At 38.5% G+C, this 27663-nt stretch overlaps 2 protein-coding genes across 4 annotated transcripts; one reads left to right on the top strand and one right to left on the bottom strand.

The window, feature by feature from the left end:
* Positions 1-1121: 1121 nt before the first annotated feature.
* Positions 1122-8553, bottom strand: LIG4 (DNA ligase 4). 3 transcript variants are annotated; one of them, XM_087435862.1, is made up of 3 exons: positions 8439-8506; positions 6194-6314; positions 1122-4963 (listed from the first exon to the last, which is right to left on the bottom strand). In XM_087435862.1, the coding sequence occupies exon 3, from the start codon at positions 4933-4935 to the stop codon at positions 2200-2202; it is 2736 nt and encodes a 911-aa protein (XP_087291988.1). In that variant the 5' UTR covers positions 4936-4963; positions 6194-6314; positions 8439-8506; the 3' UTR covers positions 1122-2199. The 3 variants fall into 3 exon arrangements, with proteins under 3 accessions (XP_087291988.1, XP_087291990.1, XP_087291989.1); XM_087435864.1 differs by lacking the exon at positions 6194-6314 and having other exon boundaries at positions 8493-8553; XM_087435863.1 differs by lacking the exon at positions 6194-6314 and having other exon boundaries at positions 8439-8524.
* A 2472-nt stretch (positions 8554-11025) lies between these two features.
* Positions 11026-26080, top strand: ABHD13 (abhydrolase domain containing 13). Its single transcript, XM_087435861.1, has 2 exons — positions 11026-11170; positions 24977-26080. Exon 2 carries the CDS (start codon positions 24997-24999, stop codon positions 26008-26010), a length of 1014 nt encoding a protein of 337 aa, XP_087291987.1. The 5' UTR covers positions 11026-11170; positions 24977-24996; the 3' UTR covers positions 26011-26080.
* Positions 26081-27663: the final 1583 nt, after the last annotated feature.

Here is a 27663-nt window from a genome sequence, read left to right as displayed (position 1 = left end):
AATTTTAAAAGGAATAGTTATGATTAGACACATTATGTATGAGAAGCCCATTAGACTTCATGTGGAGATGTTATATGATAGTTACATATATGAACTGGAGTACAGCAAAAAAAATCAGAGCTAAAAACATGTGGGAGTTATCACCAAATTTAAAGCCATGGGACAGGATGAGAATACATGTGGAGTGAGTGAAAACAGAGAATAGGTCCAGTACTAAGAAAGTGAACTCTCTAACATTTAGAGATGAGAAAGATGTCAAGAATCTAAGACATTTTTGCCAGAATTCTGCAACACATATCAAGTCACCAAAAAATACACAACATTGAATCAGCAATTCCATTTCTGAGTTTATAAGAAACAAATAGGACTAGCGTACACAGACTATGTAAAAGATGTATCACAATGTCCAGCAGGAAAAGAAAAAGGGGGTGGTGGTGAAATAACCAGAAAGTTGAATGACGACGGGCTAGCTGGATAATGACAGCACATTCAATGCAATACTGTGCAGCAACTACAAATGATGTAGGTATATTTTAGTGACCTGTAAATATTTTCACAATGTATTAAGTGAGAAAAGCTACTCAGATGAAGCTTTATAGTTTGTTTTATACTTATTTGTTAACACTGTAAATATGTATTTTGCACTTTCCTTACCATCAATAACAAAACAGTAAATGTTATCAACTTTGGTGGTAAAATTACATACTTTGTCCCCCCACTATACTTATTTGCATTTATTCTGTATTTTTTCACAATAGACATTATAAAGTTCATTCAGTAATATGAAATACAAAGAACCTTACATAAGAACCTGATTTGAATCAGTCAAAAATTATACTGATACCATAACATCTATCTGACTGAAATAACTACTATGAACTGTTTTAAAATAAACATAGCGGGGTAGCCTTGTGGCCTAGTGGTTAAGTTTGGTGTGCTCTGCTTCAGCAGCCTGGGATTCACTTCCCAGGCGTGGACCTACACCACTCATCCGCTGCCATGCTGTGGTGGTGACCTACATACATAAAAAAGAAGAAAGTTGGCACACATGTTAGCTCGCAGCAAATCTTCCTCAGCAAAATAAATAAATAAATAAATAAATAAATTGTAAGAAATTATTTTAATAGTATATTAAATATTTTATTTAAATTAAGAAAGATAACAAAATTACATACATTTGTTCCACTGTTTGGATAAAATTTCAAATTACTTACAAATAATCTACACACAGTTCCTTGGGTACCAAATTCCAAGTAAGTCAATGGTGTCACGTAAACACACATTTTTCAAAATGTATAGGCTATACTCCAAAATTTGGTATATAATTCCAGACGTAATATATACTATATACACTGACTTTAAATAACATAAGGATAAAAATCATTTTAAATAGTCAAAGCAATTTACTTCTCTATAATGAAAGTTATAATACACAGGCCATTTTGACACCTACTCAATGCATTACATCTAGGAAAAACACTCTTTGTGAATACTATTTATACTGGAGTATGAATTCACATAAAAATACTTTCCTTAAAACATGCTTTATTTTAGAAAAAGAATTAAATACGGGCCAAGTACTTTTAAAATTGCAAGTTTTTTTTTTTAAATCAAATTATCTAAGTTTTTAGACCACTAAGCCCATCCAATTTCCCTAATTTATCTAATGACATCATTAACAAGGTCTTATTCATGAGCTTGAACTTCGCCTTAAAAAATAAATTTTACAACATTTCACTTAAAAGAGAAATTTTCAATTTAAAAGACACAATGTTACAAGTCCAATTGTAACAATTTTTTTTTCTTGCAATGTTTTTATTAGATAAAAACTATTATTAAAATTTTGATTTGATTTCAGAAAACCCTGTTTACGTCAATACTTTTAATGATTCTAAAATCTTCTAAATGTATTTTATTAATATTTGAGTCAAAATTCTAGATTTCTATAATGATATTATATAAACGCTTGTTTTAAACTGCTTATTTCGTCTTGGTTATAAAAATCATCATATACTACAGTGGTAAAAGAATTTTTCTTTCTTGGCTTTGAGCCATTGTCTTTTCTATCTCTAAAGTTAAAACTATTATTTTCCTATATCTAATAATACTGTTTAAGCATAAATTTTAAGAGATAATAAAAGGTAACCTGTTGCAACTAGTGGGCCAGATCAGAGGCTCTCCTCACTAGAAAAGCTAGCTTTAAACCAAATATTTGTTTTCCTCCTGTAACTCACACTTGTCTATTGAATCAGTTACCCAGCCTTCTTGCAGGATTTTAAACTTTCTCCTAAGGGTTCTTCGAAAAGCTTTTAAAGCTGCAACACGACTATGATCCTCCCCAATGATTACATGAGACACTCCCTCAGCTAAATGAGAAACTACTTTTGCTCCACGAAATCGAAGTTCCAAGGCTGTAATAGCTAATCTTGTTCCCTTGATTTTGGTACTCAAGTCATTAATAACAGCATACAAGTCCAAATAAATGGTGTGGTGTCGAAACATACTGAGAGGAGAGCAGTCCCAGGAATATCGATGTTCTAAATCAGCAATCACAGAAGCCATTTCTTTAGGAGTCTGTTCAATAGAATTTTTAATTCCTGAGAACACTTCCTTTAGTTGGTTCAAATCTGTATCAACAAAATAACTATCACCATAGCAATCATATTCACGGGCAAAATGTTGTTTTGTTGATGGGCACATATGAATCATAAAGCGAGGCTGCCAGGGCACACAGCTTTTGGTCTTAAAACACTCTAACAGCCACTCAGGCTTGACAACATCATGTTTATCTGAAGAAATTATGTTTTTCACTCTGATGTTCTCAGAACCTGCAATCACACAGTACGTGTCTGGGCCTGGATTTTGTACTATATAACCACCAAATTCTGCAATTCTGTTCTCCAGATCAGGCTTTGGATGGCTGTCTATTCCACTCATAACACAAAACTCCACATCTTCAAATATATTAGAAACTTTATTTATGTTAGAAAGGTTAGGTGCTTTTAAGTGCTCGATAATTCCAATAACCTTCTTAATCTTTGGGGCAGCTTTCCGCTTCTTCTCTTGTGGTTCATCATCACCACCTACATAAAGGTGTTTAGATGCAAGCTTCCCAGATGCCTTCCCTCGAAGCTGTTCTAAGTCATCCAGAGTCGTACATTCATACCACTCTTTGTCTTCTCTTATCTTTTCAATTCGTGGAAAACGCAACGTGCAGCCAGTTTTATACATATCACTGGAGACAATCTCTGTCGCCTTAACCTGAACAATGACAGAATTACAAGGCTCGATGTACACTTCTGGCTTCTCTATTCCACATAAAATGCTACTTGGTGGAGCTTTTTTATGAAAAGGCTTCCAGTGTTTAGCCAATTTCAAACCCAGATCATACAGTTCTTTCATGGTGTAACCTGAGCCAACACGACAGAGAGTATGAAACACTGATGGTTTTTCACCAGAAGAGGGTTTCTCTGCTACAGCACACAAAAAATGAGACATCATTCCACCCCGTGAACCTTTACCCCAATAGCCTCCGACAATTAAGATGTCCAGTTCATCCATCAGTCCATTTACATACTCTGGTTTAATTTTCAACCATCCCTCACCTCTTTTGTCTGGCTTGTAAATGGACAGAGGATGTTTTACCATGATTCCCTCTTCTCTTTTATCTATTGCTTCATTCAAAGCATCAACTACTTCTTTCTTAGTATGAGCTTGTGTTTTTTGCACCATTTCTATTCTACCTGGTATTGGTGTAAAAATACTACTAAGAATTTCATACCTCTGTCTCAGGGTCTCACGTCCTAGCTTTTTATTATTAACCATCAATACATCAAAAACACAATAACAAGTCTGCAGATCAGAATCTTCTACCATCCTTTTAATATCAAACTTGTTCCCCTTTTGCATAAATGTTTGTGTAGTAGGGTTGTAGGCCATCATCTCACCGTCAAGAATACAGATTTCTATATCTGGTTTGAATGCATTATGAATGAATGGTGTAAGAGAACCTGCCTGTGGAGAATCACCAAACTGATCTGTATAGTCATATCCATTTCGGGAGAAGTACTGATACACATTCCCACGTTTGTGCATTTGCATACGCTCACCATCTAGCTTGGTTTCAATGTAGAAACTCTGGTGTTTCATGTCCTTCTCAATTCGCTCAATATCTGCAATAGCAGCTAACATTGGTTTAAAGGCAGAGAATAAAGTGATAGAAATATCACTGAGTCCTATCGAAGGATCATGCAGTTGCCTACAAACTTTTTCCAGATCTGTGGTGACATTATGCAACTCAACAGCATCATTATGAAAAACAGAAAATACAGTTTGTTGACTAACACCAAGCTTTAAGTCCTTTATGATCATCCGTATAAGCCACTTTTGTTCAAGTGCTGAACTCTGAGCTATAAGCTGAAGAAGACTCTTCTTTATTAGGTCCTTTCTTTTGGCAGAATTATTGCTGGCGATTGAGTCTAAAATGTCATTTACTTGCTGTATGGTTAAACTTCCTTTCTGTAAACATCTTGGTTTCAACACAAAGTATGCAATCATTGCAAAGTCTCCGGCATCTCCACGAGTTCCAGTAGGTGTTCTGTAATTTAAAAGTTTAAGGGCATCTTTTCCTTCTCTAGGTAAATTAAGCAATTCAATATAAAGCTTAGCAAGCATAGTTTCTTTGATTCCGTAGGCCATTCTCTCTCTTTCTAGTTGAGGAAGAATAAGTCTCATTGCTGGATAAAAGGAGTCTGTGACATCTTTTTGGTTTTTATGAAGGGCATCATGAAATTTTCTCCAAGAATCTAAAAATTCCTTGAAGTGTCTGATTTTTTCCGCACGTCCTTTACTTTTCTGTATTCGTTCTAAAGTTGAACATAAATCTGCAAAAGGAACGTGCGATGCAACAGTCTGTGAAGGTTGTGAGGCAGCCATAGAAGCGATAGTGAATCCTCTGGGTTAACTAATAAAGCAAAAAGAGAATAACATTAAGTAAAAGATAAAACACAATTAATGTTTAATGTAAAGACCTTCAGAGAGTGCCTGGTTCATGATAAATGTTTATTCATATTTGCTAAATGAAAATAGACCAATGCTATAAACGATGTCTCTTTTCAACCTCTACATTTAATGAAAATCAACTCTTTTACTTCAATCCTATTTAGTATTTATTATCAAAAGTATCACCAGCCCCATTCCCTATATTTACAACACTGAAATTAATCTTTTAATTATCTTTCTCCCTAAATTCCAACTTCCATTGAATTAATTATTCCATTCCTTAATTATTCAGCACATAATGCAAAAGAATATTGCTAATGATAACAGAAAAACAAATCAGCCTCAATTCACTTCATTTCTGGGCTTCTGAGGTAAGGCCTCTCCTTCTATTTCGCCTCCTTTTCTGTCAGACGACCACACAGCACCAGAAACAAAACTTTTTGAAGTAGATGTTTTTAACAAATCACTAGCTCACTGAATTGAAATCTGGCTTGGTAGGAAGTTTGAACTCCTACATAGACAGGGCCTTTCACAAAAAATAGGCATCCTCTTCTTCCAGCCAAAGAAAGCCTATGACTGTGCTTACTGTCGCTTCTTAACCCCTCACTGTGCCAAATCACTCGACATTCAAAACCTGACTCAAAATACCCTCCCCATGAAGTCCTCACCTGACCTCTCTTTTAACTCTATTTTATCATAGTTACTTACAGTTTTATAAATTGCAACTCATTCATACATTTTTTTGTTCTTATTCCCAGGCCAGTTATGCCCCAACCACTCACTGACTACACATGAGCCAAGCACCAAGCTGTGGGCACACAGTCTGTTTTCTGCCTTAAGAGAGCATACATTCTGTAAAGAAAAAGGGATGTAATGGGAACCAGTTATAAAATGCTAAGTGCTTAAATAAAAATAAAACAAAGTAAAATGTCACGAGACAGAGCTTTTCACTGAAGTATCTTTTGAGGTCAGAGAGGAGATAATGGGTACCTTGCTGGGCTAGGGTCTAGAATATTTCCTCAAGTGGTCACTACAAGTATGAAATTTCTTTGAAGTTTTAGATATTCAGGCAGGTTTCATTAGAATCTATAAGATGTCAGAGCTACGTTGACACAGTTTAAACTACGTAATACTAAAATTAACTTTTCCAAAAAAGGTTTCAAGTAAAAATGTGTGCTCCAGGAGTACGAACCTTGTTTTATCTTGGGGTTTCAGACACCTTCTGGCACATCTTATGTCACCCAGAGAGCAGAGTCAGAGCAGATTCACAGTGAATGGGTGCCATGTAGCATAGAGACCACGAGATTCTCCACCTCAGCAAACAAACGACAATTGCACACACTATCAGCACAAGGCTACATTATCTAACATCTAGTACAAGAAATCGAATGGCCAATAACGGCACCGCATTTACTAAGCTGTCAGTCTCTGGAGGTCAGAAACTGTGTTGTAATTCGTGCCAACAGCACCAAGTTTGGTTGCTGAATGAATTCCTGAATACCTGGAGTTGAGTTCCTGGAAAAGCACACTAGGGAAGGCCAGGAGCTAGTTACAAACACACACCCAAAACCCCTGGTGGGATTCAGTCTTGTTAAAAACATTCAGCAGCTATGACCGCACCAGGCAAATTTCACGCAGCCATTTGGTGGCCTATGGGGAAAAATGCTGCACTTCTCAGTCTGACTCCTGACAAAGGAAACCCAACTACTACTGAGTCGGTTAGACCAAAAGATAAACCCACGAGAGACCCCGTTCCTCAGACTTTTATCTCTGACTACAGTAACTGCTTCCCCTCACTCTGTCTCATTTGCATAACTGACTGTACCACCTGGTTAGGAATGTTCAATGTCCAACATCTCCAAACAGGCTCCCTCAAGCTGGTACGGCATGGCATATAACATTACATTTACAATTTATATATAATGTATATAAAATGAAGTATGTTAAGAAATACTTCTTTGAATGTTCAAAATTAGTATACAGTTTCTGATCTATCTGTAGATTCTATATGGTCCCAAAGTCCCAGTTTCCCTCAAGTCCCAGGCAAAGACTCAAATTACTTTATAACAAGGTTGAAATCTAAGCAATGATGTGGATACACATGCATCATAAAGTGTTACAGAGATAACAAGGATTACAAAATTAGCATAAAATGAATAGGCTTAAATATTTTTACTTATTAAAATTGTATAGAAAGTCAAATATTAGGATTTCCACTACTTTTTATATGCTATTTTTATTTTCTGGATTCTGAGGTTTTTATCTGATGTTTTTGATTTGCAAAAAAACAAAACAAAGAAGTCAGTGGTTAGGGCACAGGCTCTGGAGTCCAATAAATCTGAGTTCAACTGTGGACTCTAACATTTAACAGCTGTGTGATATGGGGCCACTACTAAGCTTCAGTTTCCTTAAGCATAAAATGAGGTTAATAACCATGCAGAAATTAGAATGACAACCGATAACTTACAGAAGGTGCTTAACACAGTACCGGCATTCAGTGAGTCCTTGATCAATTTTAACACTATAATGTTTGTTGATCTAAGCGACATTTAACATATAAATAAAATACTAAGCAAATAAGAAGGGGGGACACCACTTTTTGATAACGATCAGCAAAGCTTTCAAGAGAACGAGTACAAGTAATTAGTTCACAAGAGTGACTCATCATCCATTCAGCTGCTGCCTTTATTGTCCTGAAATGACACAACCGAACCCACTAGCAAGGTTGCATTAAGTGAATACGGGAGATGTTTCAGTGCTCTTTTATTGGAGAGAAAGTGACCGGTACAATCGAAGCCTGCAACTCTTGACAAGACACAGGGTTTACAGTAGCCTACCTTCCCCTGCACTTTGTGACATTTTGGGAGAATCTGGGCAGAAAGAAATTAGCGGTAAGAAAAGGTCAGAAGGCTGTGGGATGTAGAAAGTTAACGAAAGACAAAGCGTAAGAAGACAAATAAAGCAATTCCCTCCAACTCCACAAAATCCTGCAAAATCACGGGAGGGGTCCTCACCACTCCTCCGCCCCCAAACCCCCAACAGACCCCAGGTGAATCCCGGCCTTGGCCAGACCTCGTCACCTCTCGTCCCCAGTGGCGGGGTGGTCGTCGGAATCAGACCGTACGCAATCAAAGCAGCCACCACGGTTCTCGAGAGTCAAACGCGGGAGAAACTCCAGTCCCCTCGCCCCACGCCCCGGGGGTGGGGGTCTGGATCAAGAGCCCTGAACCAAAGACCCGGCTTCCGCCGCGGCGCGGTCGCCAAGGTGGTCCGCGCCCTCCCCTGCGACCCCGGCGGGCGGGGGAACGGAAGGGCCTTCAGTCCACGAAGAAGAAAACTAACTTCTTAGACCACAAGCATTTGCTGGACTGGCAAGACGCTAGACGGCCGCCTCCTGCTTTGTCACCCTGCCCAGCCTCCGCCGGCCCAGCCCTCACCTCTGCCCGCTCCGCGGACTCCGAGCCCCTCCCCGGCCGAGCCGCCGCACAAACCTCGCGTCAGACCCGGGGCCACAGGCGCCGTCACCTAACCGGAAGCCAGAGCCCAAGGAGCCGGTTCCGCCAGCTGCTGCGGGCGCAGGCGCAGTCGCCACCTGCGGGGGGATGACGTCATGGGGATAATGTGCGCAAGCGCAGTGATGGCCGGGGTGGGCACTGGGAGGACCGCCCACTTTACAAGGCTGCGGAGGACCCGAGGGAGCGCCGCTTACAGTGTGACTACAAAAACTTGCTCCCGTTAGCCGCCGCAGCAGGTGCTCTTTGCAAGGAGCAGACCCACGAGAGTGGATTTCGTCTCTGAGCGAGACCCAAGAACACTGTGCACTGGCTTCTCACTGGGACCATGAGCCTGAGCCCCCTCTCTGCTTGGCCTGCTCGTTAGCGAGGGACAGCCTCTCAGACTTGTGTTCCCTGTATATAAACAGTGGTACCAACACTCATCTCGCTGGTTGGTTATGAAGGAGCCCAGGGGAGAAGAGGACATTTCCCTCCCAAAACGTCTGTTATTTCATTTAAATGGAAATATAAGCTTTTGCAAAATTGTTTAAGGCTGTCCTTTCCTATTTGTTTTTCATGATGGTGCAATTGTGATGTGAGTTCTTGTCTCTTAATGCAGAAATAACACATAATTCATAATCATACATAATTTGTAATTCATAATACATAAACAAACAGTTGCATGCCCAGAAATCAACTATGGACTCTTCTAGTATCTGTTCAAGGATCCAAAATAAAGTAATTCAACAAACCTTTCTTGAGCACCTACTATGATATAGTAATTGTGCTAAGTATGCAGGATTGAGAAATGAAAACAAACCCAGTTTGTTCCTACGTTCCAGACGCTGTTGATTTCTACCAATATTTTGTTATGGCTTGTCCTCTTCACCAAGAATTGAGAAATTATTCATAAAGGGTGGGGGTAACAACTTTTAGAATTATTTCCTCTTAGCATAAAATATTCTTGCCTTAAAATGAAAGTGAAATTTTGCTGCAACAGGCTCTGAGAAAACATTTTAGAGCTGTTAAGTGTCCTTAGGGATTCTCTAATCTACAAAAACCTCATTGTATAAACTGAGACACTTAATTCACAGCACAAGTTTGTAGCAGAGCTAGACTTAGGGCTCCTTCTAGCCCAATAACATTCAATTAACTTCTTTGTACGTCTAATACACCTGAGTTTTCTAAATATTTCTCTGAAATCACCTACGGAGTTGTAAAGTCACATGATACTGTTTTGAGTAATTTCTCTACCTCCTATTCAACTTAATTATCAATTTACCTTGGAGGAGGACCCGATGGTGTTAAGTTAGAGGACCCCCACGTGCCAATCTTATGAGAGGGCACTTGTCTGTGTACACTTGTACCTTGTTCAACATCTACTGAGCTCCTGCAATGTCAGATACTACACTGTATTAGTGATAAGAGAGGAACCATGAATATGAAACTAGACCAAGTCCAAGCCGATTCCAATCCCAGCCTCCAATTTACCACCGTATTTCAGCCATTCCAACGCTTGGTTCAAAGAGAATCAAGAGTTTTTCATTAAGTATCTGCTAGAGTTGCTGTGAGTATGAGTTTAACAGTTCAGTACAACTTGGTGCCCAGGGGAGATGACAGGGAAGCTAATGAAGCTCAAACTTCAGAGGCCCATTTGAATGGCCACTTCCAAGGCCCTGGGGGCCCCCTAACGATGTTCCCGTGGTCTTGTGCTTCGAGAAAATTTGCAAAGATAAGATAATGTTGCATTCTTTTTCTTTAAAAGGGCCCTCTACCGGCCCTGTGGCTGAGCGGTTAAGTGCGCGCCCTCCGCTGCTGGTGGCCCGGGTTCGGATCCCGGGCGCGCACCGCTTCTCCGGCCATGCTGAGGCCGCGTCCCACATACAGCAACTGGAAGGATGTGCAGCTATGACATACAGCTATCTACTGGGGCTTTGGGGGAAAAATAAATAAATAAAATCTTTAAAAGGGCCCTCTAAATCCTCTAAGGTTCGGACCGCACAACACCTGCATCCGCCCGTGAGGGTCCCCTCTGATAGCGGTAGGAGACGGCTAGGTCCAGAGAAGATCAAAAAAGAAAAATAGTTCTGGAAGCGCCTCAAGTACTGGAACTCACTCCCTATACCCTTAACAATCCTATCAGGCAGGCACACTGTCTTCTGCGAGAATTGCGTCCCGCAGAGAGACCTGGCGGGCTCCGCGCTCTCACTCCCGGGCCTGGAATGCGGGGCGGGAGGCCTCCCGGTGCTCCGAGGGCGGAGAAGTCGCGGGGCAGCCCACCTCGGCCCCGCTAGTCGTGCTCTCGGTCAATACCCGCGAGTCGGCGGCCCAGCGCCAAGGTATCTTGTCCGTCCGGGCCACCGTCGCGGGGACTCCGCTGGCCGCGGTTTCTGCGCATGCCCAGGAGGGCGGCCGGGTTCCCACTCCCGGGAGGAGGGCGGAAGGCAGGTGATGCGGGAGCCGGCGGGGGTATTTGCCGGCTACACCGAGCGTGGGCCGGAAGTGGAGGAGCCGAGAGCGGCGCCCAGGAGCTCCGGGGTAGACCGTGGCGTCGGCGGCGGCCCCTGGGCTGGAGGAGGACGATGAGGAGCGACGGAAGCGGCGCGGGGGGAAGCTGCTGCGCGGCGCCTGGTTCCGTGTCCGCGGCCGACTGCGCAGCTTGCGCGCGGGTCTGAGTAAGTCCGGGGGCGTCGCGGGGGCGGCCGGCGGGGCCTCGGGCCGGGACCCGGACCGCCGCCCGGGGGTGGCGGCTGCGCGGCCGGCGGGCCCGCTCCGCAGCCTGCGGGCGGGGGGAAAACCGGCAAACGCCCGTGGGGGAAACTGAGGCGCGCCGCGCCCTGACGGCCCCGGGAGCCGCCGGGACTGGGGCCTGGGCCGCCCTCGAGCGCGCTGTCGGGGGCGTCTCCGGTCATGTGAACGCACCGTGCTGAGGAACCGTCCCGCGCGGCGCGGGCGAGCGGTGCGCCGGAACCCCGGCCCGGGTCCGCGGGTGGAGGCGTCCTGTCTGGCCGCGGCGCCGGCGGGGTCGCACCTGGGGTGCCGGGGCGGGAGGCCCGGGGTGTCCGGGGCGCAGCGCGGGAGCGCTCCGTCCAGTGGAAGTCCGTTTGTCAACAGCTGTTTTCTGCAGAATGCGTTACTGGTGTTAACACTCAGGGTGTCATAGCCGAAAGCCTTTTATGCCTGTGACATGCGTTTACTGTGTCACAGTAACCGAATAGAAAGACGCAAGAGGGTATGGGCTCTAAGTTTGGGTGTTTGATTTTCATTGATCCCCTCCTGGTTCCACTTAGCATGGGTTAATTCTTACGTGCATGCTCGGGTTAATCACGTATCTTTTGCTAAAAGGTTAAATTTTATTCTGGCAAAGGAACTGGTGACTGTTGGTCTAGTGTTATGTCATAATTGTCCTACTTAAGACGTAGACTGCCCAGTTCAGCAGTTGTTACTGGAGACTGACTGTGTGCCAGGCATTGCTGTCTACTGAAAGTACAGAGATGAGTAAGATGAAGTCGCTGTCGTCCAGGAACTCACAGTCTGTGTAAAGCAATGAATTACACTCTGGTAGTACGTGCCACCACGTACATTTCTACAGACTGCGGAATGTGGTGTGGCTGGCAGTAGGGAGTGGAGGTCCAGGAAGGCTTTCTGAAGGAGTTGCTGTCTGAGCTGGGTTTTGACAGAAAAGGAAGGCATTGCCCTAATTATTTCCTGGTGCAAGTACTCAGGTATTCTCCGGTGCGTCTCGTCCGTTATTTAATCCAAGTGTGGTAGAACTTCTAGTTGTCCTTACTCTGACTTACTCTGCTCTAGTAGGTAATAAGCTGCTTTACGTGTTGTCGCATAGAAGCAGCTGCCTGTATTAACATACTTTGTATGACATTTGATCTCAGCAGTTTCTCAATGATGTGTTTCATCCCCTTTTTACGTATGAGGAAACATATATTTAGGGAGGCTATGAGTTGGCAAAAGCTACCTAGCTATTAACAGACCAAGCCCGAAAACACTCTCCTTTCCCCTGCACCACACTGCCCGTTGATAGTCACTTTGGAATGAGGAACGGAAGAACGGTGAACCTAAGCCAGCGTGTGAACATCTGTAGGTACACATCTCGGCACACCACCTGCCTTCACAGGCACCCCTCAGGCTCCTTGGCATCCACATGCGCGGATTTACTAACCAGGTTGTCCTGGGTTCACAGTATGACTTAGTGGTGGGTGCAGGGAACTGGCCAACCTAGTATTTTTCAGTGATCTCCCCTCTCTTGTCACTTACTCAGAGGAATCTATTTCTGTTATTCTGTTTTTTATTTATTTAGAACTCAGTTATTACTCAGAGATTCTAAAATCTTTCTAATTCTTTTTTAATCACCTCAGGAATGTCTGAGGCCCTTATAAACCGTTTTAAGAATAGACCTAAAAAAGGTTCTAATTCTTCTAATTAAGGTTTTTTCCCCTCATATGATAGACTTCATAATAAATTATTACATTCTTTGTTACCATTTCTAATAGGTCTAAATTCCTACAGCAGTACATTGTACTGGAATTGCAAAGGTGTAAGATTTCCAGGACACGAACTAGATGCATTTATGAGCTAGCCTGAGAATGTTATAGCATTGTTTTTATAAGAAAATAAATTCTCTGTTTCATCCATCTAATTTATAGTAAAGTATTTAGAACTTTACGCCTTCATAAGTTGGAAACTCCCTGGATTTTATCATTGTACACTTAATTCTAGCATTATTTGCATTTTTAGTCTTATGGATCCATTTTTTGTTTTTTTTTAAGCATTTTATTTCTTACAGATGTTTATAATTTCAGAACAAATTGTGATTGGCTTCCATAGCAACAATAATCTGTCATCTTGGTTGACTGTTTGCCAAGTCTTCCATGCTTCAAATGAAGGGGAAGGCACAAAAATGGTACTCTGTTGCTGCCTAGTATAACGTTAAAGATTTATCTGCTCAAGCAGATTTAAATTCCAGTTTAAAATGCCCTCTGAACTATTCAATTGCTATGCAACATCTCCGTAGGCAGTTACTGTTCATTTGTCCCATAGGACTATTAATACACACTTTTTCATTATTGATGACATGTGGGTAACCATTAGGGAAATAGATAATTCATTCTGTGGTGTCTCCAACACCCTGATAGCAGCTATTTGTGTTTTCATTTCAGCTGTACAGCTGGCATGGTTTCTTAACTTCCCAGTGCTTAGTAGAAAAGGAGATATATTGCAGCAAGGCTGAATCTGAGTGCTATATTACTTGAAATGTGATTGGAAGCTATAATTCCCCCGAGGTACTTAATGAGCACCAGGGGATCCTCATTCTTCCCCTGTGATGTAGATGTTAGGAAGGACACATGAATTTGCTTTCCACTTTTTTACAGTTTTCTCCTGAAACTACATGCTGTTCTGTCACTTGTAGGTTTGTTTTTTAATGTATGAGCAGTTTTTATTTTTAAATAAGCTTTTCCTAAAATTATCAATTTAAGATGGACTTGGGGGCCTTTAAAAATAATAGTACATTTATGACTTAGGACTTTTTTAATTGTATTTATAATTGGTTAACCTTTAGTCAAATTGTTTTTAGGGAATTCATATTTAAATCGTATGTGGGTAAAACATGTTTTGTAATTCTCAAAGACCTTTTAATTGTTAGTGGATCAATATACACTGCAATTAGTAAATCAGTATACACTGCAATATAATGTAAACTTCTGCAATTAAAAATTATTAGAATAATTAGCATTTAATATTTTTTTGTGAGAGAGTTTTTTCCTTTATTAAAATGTAATTTTATCTGTGACTGAGAAAATAGCATATTTGTCCGATTTACTCTGTTAGTTATTGGGGCAATAATAATTAAAATGTATCTATTCCCATAGTTTGAGTTTTAGTTCTTGGTATATTTAAGTAGTTATTTTTTATTTATTTTTAATTTTTGGATAAAATATTTCTGGATAAAGAACTGATCTGAATAGATTACTAACTTCAGAGGGAGAGCAGTAATATTCTTTGACAAGGAACAGCTTGAGGTGGTTGGTCCTCTAGACTTGAGATTAATCTTTGTTGTACTGTTTGCCATCATTGGCGTTAGTTTTTATTGGAGAAAATAACGTGAGTTCCATTAACAACATAAAGAAAAAACACTAGAGTTTATGGAAACTCATGACAGTTCCTTGTATGTTTATTTCCGGCTTTTCTTTCTCCTCTCCCGTGAATTACTCCTGACACATACTGTGTCTGTTGTTCTATGTAAAGATTGTTTGACTGGAGTTATTTTCTACAACTTGAACTGTCTGCTCTTTAAAAATATATTACTTTGACAATAGTGGTCTGGGAAGGACACTGAAAGTGTATGATGAATAAAATATTTTACGAACGTCAGTTGAAATATAAAATCACTACAGCTGCACATCTGAGATTTCTATTTTTAATCTTAGGTGCATACTTACCTTTCTTACTAACTTTTCAATTACTGTTAAAAGTCAAATAACCTTCTAGTATAGTAGAAGTTAGTAAAGACGATATTGTTTATAATCTAGTGCCTATTTTCCAACTCTACCTTTAATTTTTCTCTGTCACCTGTAAAATAGAATTTGTAGACCTTACAGATTATTCAGGTAACTGCTTCCTTTTACAAATGTAGAAACTCAGACCCAAAGTAAAAAAGTGATAAAAAACGGGTCCCCACATTTAAATGTGGACTTGGCTAGTGATCTGAGGATGTGCAAAGCAGCACTTACTGGGTAAAAGCCTTGCTCAGGGGGATACTGGGCCCTCTCCCAGGCTGAAAGGTTGTCTCTCTAAAGCTTGTTGTATGTTTATGGTCCTTGGGAACCTGAAGAGTGTTAGGTGTTTTTATTGGAGATAATTCTCCTCCAGCATCTAGCAAGCTTTAGTAACCTGTATTTACTATAATGTACAAAAGATTTAAATTAATGTAGTACATCATTCTTAATTTGAAGGAGACAAGTCTCTGGGGAAGAAGGCAAAAGGTTATATGGTTAGGCAGTATAGAACAGTGGTTCTCAAACTTTTTGGTCTCATAATCCCTTCGCATTTTTAAAAATTATTGAGAACTCCAAAGAGTTTTTGTATATGTGGGCTATATAGAGATATTTATTGTGTTAGAAATTAAAACTGAGAGTTTATAAAATACATACGGTCTCCGACAAATTGGTTCGACTTAGGCTTTGTTGACTTGATGATGGTGTGAAAGCGATACACATTCAAGTAGAAACTGTACTTCGAAATTTGAGTTTTGGTCTTTTCCCAGGCTAGTGATGTGCACTGTGATACTCTTGTGATGCTGGGCGGCAGCAGGGAGCTGCAGCTCCCAGTCAGGCATGTGATCACGAAGGTAAACAGCTGATACACTTACCACCTTTTTTACCCATGCAACCATTCTGTTTTTCACTTTGAATACAGTATTCAATACAGTACAGGAAGTCTTCAACACTTTATTATAAAATAGGCTTTGTGTTAGGTGATTTTGCCCAACAGTAGGCTAATGTAAGTGTTCGAGCGTGTTTAAGTTAGGCTAGGCCAAACTATGATGTTTGGTAAGTTAGGTGTATTAAATATATTTTCGACTTAGGATATTTTCAACTTATGATGAGTTTATTGGGACACAACCCCATTGTAAGTCCAGGAAGATCTCTGTATAACTATCATTTAAAACCAGGAAGATGTGTATATAACTTTATCATTTAAAAATAAAAATAAAAAATCCATTACATATTAACAACTGTCTTTGCAAAAAAATTAGGAGTATGGCATTGTTTACATTTTGGAAATATCTTTAATGTCGACTTGATAGAAAACAGGCAGATTATCATGTTTCTGCATTCACTCTCATATGGTAGGTTGTTTTAGGTGAACTATATGAAGAAAATCAGGCCCACACAAATTTGTAGTTGTAAGTATTGGAGGAGTATTTTACTAGTCTTTTCAGATAATTGTGGTTATTCTTTGATATTTCTCCAATACTGAACAGGTGATAGTTTCTTAAAGCTCAGTTACATCATGGAATATGAAACCCAAATCAAAGAACTTTTCATCTCTATTACATTAAAATCCATTGATTTCTCTAATAATGAATTTTTTACCCATGCTTGATTTTGTGACATCATTGATCGGCCGTTTGGAAAATACTAGTTTGCCATGTTTGGTAGATTTCTTCCAAATATTGACACATTTAATAGGTTATCAAAAATCATGTTTGTTAATATGACCACCATGATTCCATCGGAAAAGTCTCAAGTCCTGGGAAGCTATTGGCAACTTCATTCATTTTCCAGATGTCTGCCAAACACCTAAGTCTGAATAACAATGGTTTGTGAGTTGTTTTTTTCAGTAAAAATGGTGCCACCTATAAAAAGCAGCTAGTTCAGCTCACAGCTCCAGTGTATTTCAGAACGCAGCACCAGTGCTCTCTGTGTCCTCCCCATTTTGTCATACAAAATGTTAAAAAGATACGTACTCATTGGTTAAGATATAATTAAATTAGTGATTTTTACTGCTTATTCAATGACATTTTTAACTAAAACTAATTTTTCTTCCCTTTCCTGGAGTTTGTGGTAATAAAGAATACAATGACTCCACATTTTGGTGCCACTGCCTTGATTCTTGCTAAGGCACAAGCAGTTTTACCCAACATTGGTTTTGCAGCATTAGTGCAAATGTCAAACAGTGAAAAGGCAAATGATGTCTTAGTATAACTGTAATACTGATCTCGAAGACCCCTTGAAAGGGTCTTGGGGACCCTCAGGAGTCTGCAAACACCTTTTGAGAACCACTGCCATGGAAAGATCTCAGATTTAATAGGGACCTTGAAGTTCATCCAGTTCAGCTGCTCTAATTTCCTCTACATGATTCTTGCCAAGTGTTTATTTAGATTATGCTTAAATACTCCCAGTTCCTGTGAGTAATTGTGCTAAATGAATAAAAATAAGTGGCATAGACAGCTGTTTGATGGAAATAGGAGAAATTCTTAACCCTAGAGTTGTGCTTTGTCCTGTTTTGTAAAAAGTTTGCATAAAATTCCGCTTGGTTTCTATAAGTAATCAAGCATGATGAAATCCAGAGATTACTAAAATTATGTTATGAAGGACATATAGTTAAGGTTTTGTTTTTCATTTGCTATATTTAAGGACAGTGGTGATCTTGCTTTGATTTTCTTTGTCTCTTCTATAATTAAATGAACTTATGTTAGACATGAACGGTTATCCATGTCCATGTCTGTTTCCTGAGTAGGTCATGAGCTACTTGAGAACAAGGACTATACCTTTATACTTTTTAAATAGTCTGTAGTGCCTGAGCACTATGATTCATATAGCAGATGTTTGCATATATTTGTGGCATTGTCTTTAATATTTAAATAGCATGGTAGAATGCATTGGGAGCTGATGAGGCTGGGAAACCAACCTTGGGACTGCTTCAGTCAGTGGTCCAGGCTGTTTGAGAGCTCCGCTGACGCCTTGTGTTGTATTCTGAGGACTCATATCATTGAGTTATTGACATAACTTCACTATTGATCTCTCTTAAGCATCAGCTTATAGAATAGTTATTTAGATATTTTTCCTGAGAAATGGAACCATTTGCGGTCCTTCAAGGACATCTATGAGGGAGCCCATGAGGTGAGTAATGGAGATCAGATGAGTGTGTCCATCACTCCCTCAGTTGACTTAGCACTCAGCTAACACTGTAGCTAGCGTGGTGGTTCTGACAGCTTCACGGCTTTAAATTGTTTTTATTTTTAGTCTTAAATTGGTTATTGTATTCTCATAATGGGTTAATATTTAAAGACAGGAAGCATATGGAGCACTAAAGATGAACAAAACAAGTTAATGAGGACCATAAAATTCTCCAGATGCTCATCACAAGACCTATAAAGATCAGATTGCATTCATATGATCAAAGTCCTACACTATATAGTGTATCAAGATGTTGGTGGCATTTCAGAACTGTTCTTTTAAGAGGAAAACAATTGTAATTATATCTACTTTGTCTATACATTATGATAAAAATTAATCATGCTTTCAATAGATTGTTTTTTGAGAACTGCTTACTAATATCAGTGTGACACCTCTAACCACTTCATCTAAAAGAAGCACAAAAATTATAGGTTGACTTTTTTTAATTCAAATACAAGACCTGTGCATGTTATACTAATGTGTCTGCTTTTGATACTATAACACATAATTAAATTTCAGTTTACATATTGTTACATATTGAGTCCCAGAATCAATCCTGTGTTTTTAAAAATTGTATTTGTTTACACGTCATGCTTTTTTGTTCATAATTAATATGAAGCATGCCAAGCATTAGGTGAGGAGGAGGATGTGCTTAGTTTTAGGTAAGTTTGAGATGTTAATGGAGCATCAGGTACTCAAGGAACAGATAAATTGAGGTTGTAGATGGAGTAGATATTGTTAACAATTTGTACACAGGTATGATAGTTGAAGCCATGAGAAAGAATGAAATTGCTGAGGGAAAGCAGGTAAGTGGACAGGACCTTGGAAAATGCCGGCATTTAGGGGTAGGTCAGAGGGCGGAACACAGGAATTTGGGTATGCTGGAACCTGAGGAAGAGTCAGTGTTTTAGAACCACTTAGGGATGTGGTGTTGGAATGTGGATTGAGAAAAATCCGTTGGGTTTATTAGCAAGCGAGGTTAACTTTTTATGAGAGATCGTTATGAGAGCTCATGCATCAGATTCTCAGATAGTGGTTGAGGAGTTACTGAGCATTGGTTCAAGCCACAGATATACGGGGTTTAGAGACATTTGACGTGTGAGAGCTGGTGTGATAGCATAGCAAAAAGCAGAATTGAGAAATAGGAATGTCAGATATTTCAGATGTAAGCATGAGGTTTAAAACATACTAATGTAGAAGAAGCATGGAAGATGAGAAGATATTAGATGACTAATTTTCTATGCTCTACAGGTCTAGTGTTCTTTCCTTCTAAACAACCCTTCTAATTAGTATAAAGTTTGATTTAACTTTGAGTATATTAAACTCACCGGTTCTCTTGATTGTTTATCATGCTCAGATGTTATCAGCAAATGCATTTCAGTGTGCAGAAGAACCCGGCAAATAATCCATCTCTAATGACAACACATTTCGTAAATGTTTTGCCCCTTGGATGTACTTCAAGGGATAACTAATTGCCTCCATTAGTCTGCGTGATGAGCAGCAGTGGTCTTGGGTTCAGCTGGACGTTCACACTCACAAGACCCGGTAGACCACCCTTGGTGACAGCCTCTCTCCACTTTGTTGAAAGAGATGGGGTAGAAGACCCAGCATGTCAGCATCAGGTGTGTTGTTCCTGAGTGAAAGATGACACATGGGGGAGCAGGCATCACCTAGCTGCTTCATGCTCCACAGGAAACAATATCTTTTGTAACAGTACATGGGCGTGGCGTCCAGGACTCAGCAAAGGACACACCAATTACAAGTCATATCCCACTTAGAGAAGCCCCGCTTGATACTTCCCACTTCGATAGGCTGTGTAGTCTTGCTCACTGTCTGCTTAATCTAGATTTAGCTCACCAGTAGGGGTCAAGTTTACCACACAAAATGTTGCTTAGAAATTTGTCTGATATCCCACTTTTATGAAGTTTCCAGGGAAACAGTGTTAGAAGGTTAACCAGAGGTCATTTTTTTTCATGTAGGTTAACCCTTTGCTCACACTAATTTATTGACAAAATAAATAAAAACTTTTATACTGCTAGCTGTAGGATCTGTGCAGTGGAATGTATTAGAGGAAGTGTTCATTTTCATTGACTCTCATAACATCTGGATCTACGTGAAGTTGTTTTTACATTTCAGGAGATGGCTAGTAATTTTACTTTGCTGATAGTTTAAGCAAATTCAGTACATAAAAAATTCTTGCTATATTAAGTTTGCTTGTTCCAGTTCTTTTAAGAGCATGGAGATATGATATAGACTAGGGAGCAGAAATTATTGGCAAATTGGGTTAGGTAAAAATAAGGCAGTCTGGGGGCCAGCCCAGTGGCATAGTAGTTAGGTTTGCACGCTCTGCTTTGGAGGCCTGGGGTTTGCAGGTTCGGATCCTGGGTGCGGACCTACGCCTTGCTTATCAAGCCATGCTGTGGCAGGCGACCTGCATATAAAGTGGAGGAAGATGGGCATGGATGTTAGCTCAGGGCCAGTCTTCCTCAGCAACAAGAGGAGGATTGGCAACAGATATTAGCTTAGGGCTAATCTTCCTCACAAAAATAAATAAATAAAGCAGTCTGTGAGTGGAGGTCTCATTCTAAACCACAAATATGCTGGAAAGTATTAAAGAGAAGACATGCACACACACTCACAGGGCAGCTTCTATTAACCTATCCTTAAAATTGACTTATATTTGATATTCCTCAGAATAAATTGACTTTTATTCTGACTTCCACAGTTTAACAATCCATTGAAAGATAATGTTTGTTTATCACAAAGTCAGTTAAGGTGACTTTTCAGGAATGCTTTGTGGAAAACTGCAAGTGTAATCCATGTTATTTCTAACCAATAATGGACTCAAATATGCCATTTTTCTGATGTCTAGTCTTAAACATATATACTCAGTGTTCAGAATATAGTTATGTTTTCTTAGAAGTCTAATAATTCAGATATATTGCTGGATTGTTCATTTAAAGAACATTTTGGTCCAGTATATGTGAAGTGGTATACTGCCCAGTAGAGATTCAGTAGTGAAAAAGAGAAACACAGTCCCTGGCCTTATAGATTTAAATTCAGTATTGTGTGTTGAAATTAGAAATGAAAGAGGCTACTTAAATAAAAAGATGATTTTTCAAAGTTTGAATAATTAAAAATTATAACTATACAGATTTAATCTATACAGATGTGTGTGTGTGTGTGTGTATGACTTTCAAAATATGCCTTGTGCGTATATTAGGAGCTTCATATTTTATCCTCGTATTGTAGTAGTTTTTTATAAGAACTTTAATTTGAAAATTGAGTCAGTTCACTCCTAATTATCTAGGTTATCGGAGGGCTCTGTCATGCGCTTATCAAATTTCTAGATTATTTTTTGTCCTATAGGTAGGTGCATGGTAGATTCTGATATTGTTAATTTGGGGGGAACATGATTAAGAACGTAGTAGTATAGCCAGAAATACTAGTCATGAAGGCAAATAAAGTTAATGTATCTATAGCAGTTTACAAATGCTTCTTTTAATTAATTTCATTTGATATTGCTGACCAGCCTTACATGTAGGCATTTGTTTTAAATTCCTATTCTACTGAAAAGGAAATTCAGACTGGAAATAAGTGAATAAAGATTATTCAGCAAATAGTAGAGCAGACTTGAAGGGTGATGGAATTTTAGTGTTTTTTTCTCCTATATAGCCAGATAAATGATGTTTGAGTTATTCATCTCTCTGTTTCCTCTGTCATACATGATTGGCTTGACTATGAAAAAAACAATAAAATTTTTCACTAAAGAAATATCTTAAATGGTATCTTATTTTCCAAATAGTGCAGTGCTTATTTGTATTTTATATCCCAAACCTTCTTAATCCTAATCATTACACAAAAATTCTTTTATTTTGATGTACAAAGTTAATGCCAGTCTGTTTTCAAATTTCCCCAATACAACTTCTGGATACAAATGAAAATCATTCAGATATCACTTTATTTAAAAAAAGTAAAAATAAAATTATATAAACATTAGACGAAAAGTTTGTGACCAGATGTTTTCTTGAGACACACCCACCACAAAAAAGGGATATAGAATAGCCGTATCTAATTTAAGCTGTTGATAAATAGCAGTCATAAATTATAAAAGGCATTGATTATTAACCTGGAGCATTTGTTCAGGATTCAGTGTAATTGCCTTGTTTGGTGCTGTAGTGCAGCCTCTTTCAGTCTGGTTTTTAACCAGGTCTGACACCTAATGCTCAGGTATTGAGCTTCTCTAGTTTCTAAGCTTGGATTTTTGTTTTACTTTGCCTACTTGCTTTTCTCTATTTTAACATAGTGCTCATTGTAATAAAAGTTGCTACAACTGGGTGGCAGTGTTGATTTCTGAGAAACTTCAGAAAAATGCTATGCTGTTGGTTTATGTTCAAAGAGAGTCATTTGAACAAGAATTCAAATGTGAAAGTCTATGTTTAGCAAAATAGTAAAATATGTTTCTTGAAATAATAGTGAAAAATCAAATCTGTTAAATCTTCTAACTCATTGACTTTATAACCAATCTAATTTAACTTGATTTTATGATTTTTTTTCAGTGTTTAAATCTAATCGATGAACTAAAATGTCACCTTTATTGGCTTATGACATACAGCAAAATTTTAAAAATCAGTCATTAAAAATTATTTGTTAAATTTAAGAATAACTTCTTTATAATAGTTTTGTTAGTAAAAGAGAATTTAATATTTTTTAAAACTTGGTAAATATATAAGTAGATTACTGTGTGAGAGAACTTATATCTCCCCTCTTTTGCCTTAAGACAACATGCATAAACTTTTTTTATTTGATAAAAAAATTGACTTTTGATAGCTTTCCTTCTGTATTTTCAGTTATATTTTTCAGCTATATTTAAAAAAATTTTTTTTCCAATAAGTCATTTTCTTTATTTATCTCTGGTTCTCAAGGACAATTGCTGTATCTTTGTTTCAGACTTATCCCCCAAGTGTTTATGGCCTTATTCTGTGTTGACTCACTGGTATGAATTGCAGTAAGGAATGTATACAAGATTTTGCATATTTCATTACACTAGCAGTCTAAAATTTCTTTTTAATCACATGTGAAAGACAAATGATTAAACTTTTTCTTAAAATAATACAATATTAGAATTCAGTGGTTAATGTAAATAATTTTTTAAGTTTAGCTGTGAAAACCTCCAGATAGAAGATATTTATTTCTTATCCTAGTTTGTTTAGTTATAATTTTTTTCTATAATGTGAAGAAGAAAATTGACAAATTATATCAGGTTGGTCTTGATAGGTTAGATTAGACTTTAATAACTACCTCTTTAATAAAATTTGCCCTCAATCTACCTAGCTCAGTAGTGTCAGGATACAAAATCAGTATACAAAAATCTGTTGTATTTCTGTACATTAATAATGAACTATCAGCAAGAGAAATTATTAAAACAATCCCATGTACAATTCCATCAAAAAGAATAAAATAGCTAGAAATAAATTTAACCAAGGAGGTGAAAGACCTATACACTGAAAACTATGAGACATTAATGAAAGAACTTGAAGATAACACAAATAAATGGAAAGATATTCCATGCTCACGGGTTGGAAGAATTAATATTGTTAAAATGCTAATTATGCTAAACAAAATAAGTCAGACAGAAAAAGATACCATATGATCTCAATTATGTGTGAAATCTTTCAGAAAAAGCCCCACAGATACAGAGAACAGATTGGTGTTTGCCAGAGGCAGGGGGTGGGAAGTGAGTGAAAGGGATCAAAAGGTACAAACTTCCAGTTACAACGTGATGACTGTAGTTAATAATACTGTATTGCATATTTAAAAGTTGCTAAGAGTATAGATCCTAAAAGTTCTCATCACAAGAAAAAAATTTTCTACCTATGTATGGTGACAGATATTAACTAGACTTATTGTAGTGATCATTTTGCAATATATAAAAATATCAAATTATGTTGTATACCTGAAAATAATATAATATTGTGTCAGTTATACCTCAATAAAAAAACAAATTGCCCTCAACCTACCTAGCTCACCAGTGGGTGCACCAGGAGCTTTGGAATCCTGCGTATTGGCCTCTGGGCTCTTCTACCTGCAGAACTGGGACCACGGCCAATCCACTTATGTCCCTGAGCCTCTATTCCTTCATATAAAATATTGGGAATATGGCATCAACCTATTTTTCTGTCATATCAAGGAGAATACATGAATGAAATACCTGGCAATAAATAAGCACTTTTTAGGGGACGGCTCCGTGGCTCAGCGGTTAAGTGCGTGTGTTCTGCTACTGGTGGCCTGGGTTCGGATCCTGGGCATGCACCGACACACCACTTGCCCGGCCATGCTGAGGCGGCGTCCCACATACAGCAACTAGAAGGATGTGCAACTATGGCATACAACTATCTACTGGGGCTTTGGGGAGAAAAAGGGGAACAAATGAGGAGGATTGGCAATAGATGTTAGCTCAGGACCGGTCTTCCTGAGCCAAAAGAGCAGGATTGGCATGGATGTTAACTCAGGGCTGATCTTCCTCACAAAAAAAATAAGCACTTTTTAAAAAGAATGAATATAATTTGACGAATATTTGTGTTTCATAAATATAGCAGCGGAGGGAGAAAGGAGGCTGTTGAAAACAGAAGGGACTAGGGGAATTAGAGCAGTCGGTTTGTGGATGGGTTGATGTAGGCTTCCAAGGATTCAGCTAGTACCATAATTTATTATTTCGTGGATCTAACTTTTAAAATAATAAGTATATGTTGAATTACTGATTCTGTCTCTCTTTCTCTTTAGGGTACTTACAGAGAGCTACAATGGAAAAGCCCTGGATGCTGTGGAACTTTGTTGAAAGATGGCTAATAGCCTTGGCTTCATGGTCTTGGGCTCTCTGCCGTATTTCTCTTTTACCTTTAATAGTGACTTTTCATCTGTATGGAGGCATTATCTTACTTTTGTTAATATTCATATCGATAGCAGGTATTCTATATAAATTCCAGGATGTATTGCTTTATTTTCCAGAACAGCCATCTTCTTCACGCCTTTATGTTCCCATGCCCACTGGTATTCCACATGAGAACATTTTCATCAGAACCAAAGATGGAGTGCGTCTAAATCTTATTTTGATAAGATACACTGGAGACAATTCACCCTATTCCCCAACTATAATTTATTTTCACGGGAATGCAGGCAACATAGGTCACAGGTTACCAAATGCATTGCTTATGTTGGTTAACCTCAAAGTTAATCTTTTGCTTGTTGATTATCGAGGCTACGGAAAAAGTGAAGGAGAAGCAAGTGAAGAAGGACTCTACTTAGATTCTGAAGCTGTGCTAGACTATGTGATGACTAGACCTGACCTTGACAAAACAAAAATTTTTCTTTTTGGCCGTTCCTTGGGAGGAGCAGTGACTATTCATTTGGCTTCTGAAAATTCACATAGGATTTCAGCCATTATGGTGGAGAACACATTTTTAAGCATACCACATATGGCCAGCACTTTATTTTCCTTTTTTCCAATGCGTTACCTTCCTTTATGGTGCTACAAAAATAAATTTTTGTCCTACAGAAAAATCTCTCAGTGCAGAATGCCTTCTCTTTTCATCTCTGGACTGTCTGACCAGTTAATTCCACCAGTAATGATGAAGCAACTTTATGAACTCTCTCCATCTCGGACTAAGAGATTAGCCATTTTTCCTGATGGAACTCATAATGATACATGGCAGTGCCAGGGTTACTTCACTGCCCTTGAACAGTTCATCAAGGAGGTCATCAAGAGTCATTCTCCTGAAGAAATGGCAAAAACTTCATCCAATGTAACAATTATATAATGTTTTTCTTTTTGATTATTGCACTGTATTTTAATTTGTGCAGAATGATAAAGAATATTCCTTTCCAGAAGTGTGTTATGTCTGTACTTGTCTGAAGAGTGACATTAAACTTTGAGAGGACTTCATTGCTCCTTTAAGATAATCCAAATAGCTTTTTACATTTGAAGAACTATAATTCTTGGGATTATTTCATACATTTTCATCAAACTTTTCAATGTTGTTATGTATCCATATCTTTAATATGCCAGTACAATGGCATATTCAAAAGTTTCTTGTTGCTAAAGTGGTGTAATCTATGTGACACTTAGGTTAATGATGAGGTGTGGAAGGAGGCATGTAAACAAGAAACCTTTGGGTATCATTTCTTTGGAAAATGTTGGGACAATCACGGTGAGCAAACTTAGTTCTGTAGTTGTGTTTTTCACCTTAAAAGTTGAAATGAAATGCATGATGGTATTTTATTCCTTGAATTATGCAATGCAATGTTTTTAATGTAAATAGCACTGATCATATACTGATGTATATGGTAACTTGGGTTATATCTATTTTTATGTGAACTCTATTTTGTTTTTGGCAAGAGGTGAAATTGAGGCCTGTGTGCAGGTTGCCATTGAATTTTGCTCTGGTGAATGCTGAGATCCAGCTTTTTCTTACAAATAAATGGGACCCCATTTTCCAATATAAACGTACCCTGTTTTTGTTAGGTACAGTCTGGATCATGGCATGTAAAAATAGAAATTTAGAATTTTAATGCAGCTTTGATGTGCATATTTGAACTTTTTAACATTTGTAATTTTGGTGGCAAAGAGAATTTTAGCTTCTGTCAATTTTTTACGTCCACAGCTGAACCACTAATACCAGTCATAATGAAGATTAGAACTTGTTTAAGAATTAAATTAGGAAGTCTTATCATTACGATTGTACATACTGCTTTACAAAAATTCCCACATTTGGTTTTTAAGTCTCAGTATCTGGGTATATCGACCCACTAAAGCCAGGATATCATTTATTGGACTTTCTGAAAATAAAAGTTACAGAAACAAAAGCAAAAAACTATGTTTTTGGTTTAATGTTTCAGTTGCTATGAAATAGAAGAATTCCTGCATCAAAAGACAGTTTTAGGGAGTCTTATTTATTTATTTTGTACATGTTAGGAATGTGGGAATGAAGGCACTCGAGAGCTTTTTATCACAGAACCTATTTACCACATTTAACAGTTAAATAGCTGTAAGTGGGAAGTAGTATTTAGACGTATAGAAGAGTAAGGAAAATCTTACTTAGGAAAAAAGAGTCCCTTAAAACTTGCAGGATTTACCTTAAAAAAAATATAAGCTATGAGACATAATTGTGCTAAGTTGTTTTAAGCAGTCCTCAAAAATTAGATGTAATTGAGCTCTGTACATTGTTATGTCAGCTTTAACATAAACTATTTTGGATATTTTAGCTATATTTATTGGCTTTGTGCAAGCAACTAGAGCAGAGAAATAATGGGTCAATAATCTTGACCTTAATTTAAAACTCTTTCCATGGAGATAGGGCTAGAAATACTTTTGCCAAATAACCTTCTTATCATTCACTTTATGTCAGTATTTAGAGAAGAATAAATTATAGCAAGTATGATTTCTAAAGGATAATGTTTTTCTATAAATTATT

This window comes from Ceratotherium simum, chromosome 10, assembly GCF_057802395.1.
Source record: "Ceratotherium simum simum isolate JZ-2026a chromosome 10, ASM5780239v1, whole genome shotgun sequence".
In the NCBI taxonomy this organism is placed as follows: Eukaryota; Metazoa; Chordata; class Mammalia; order Perissodactyla; family Rhinocerotidae; genus Ceratotherium; species Ceratotherium simum.
Note: the sequence above shows the minus strand (reverse complement) of the source record. Positions and strands in the feature narration are given on the sequence as shown.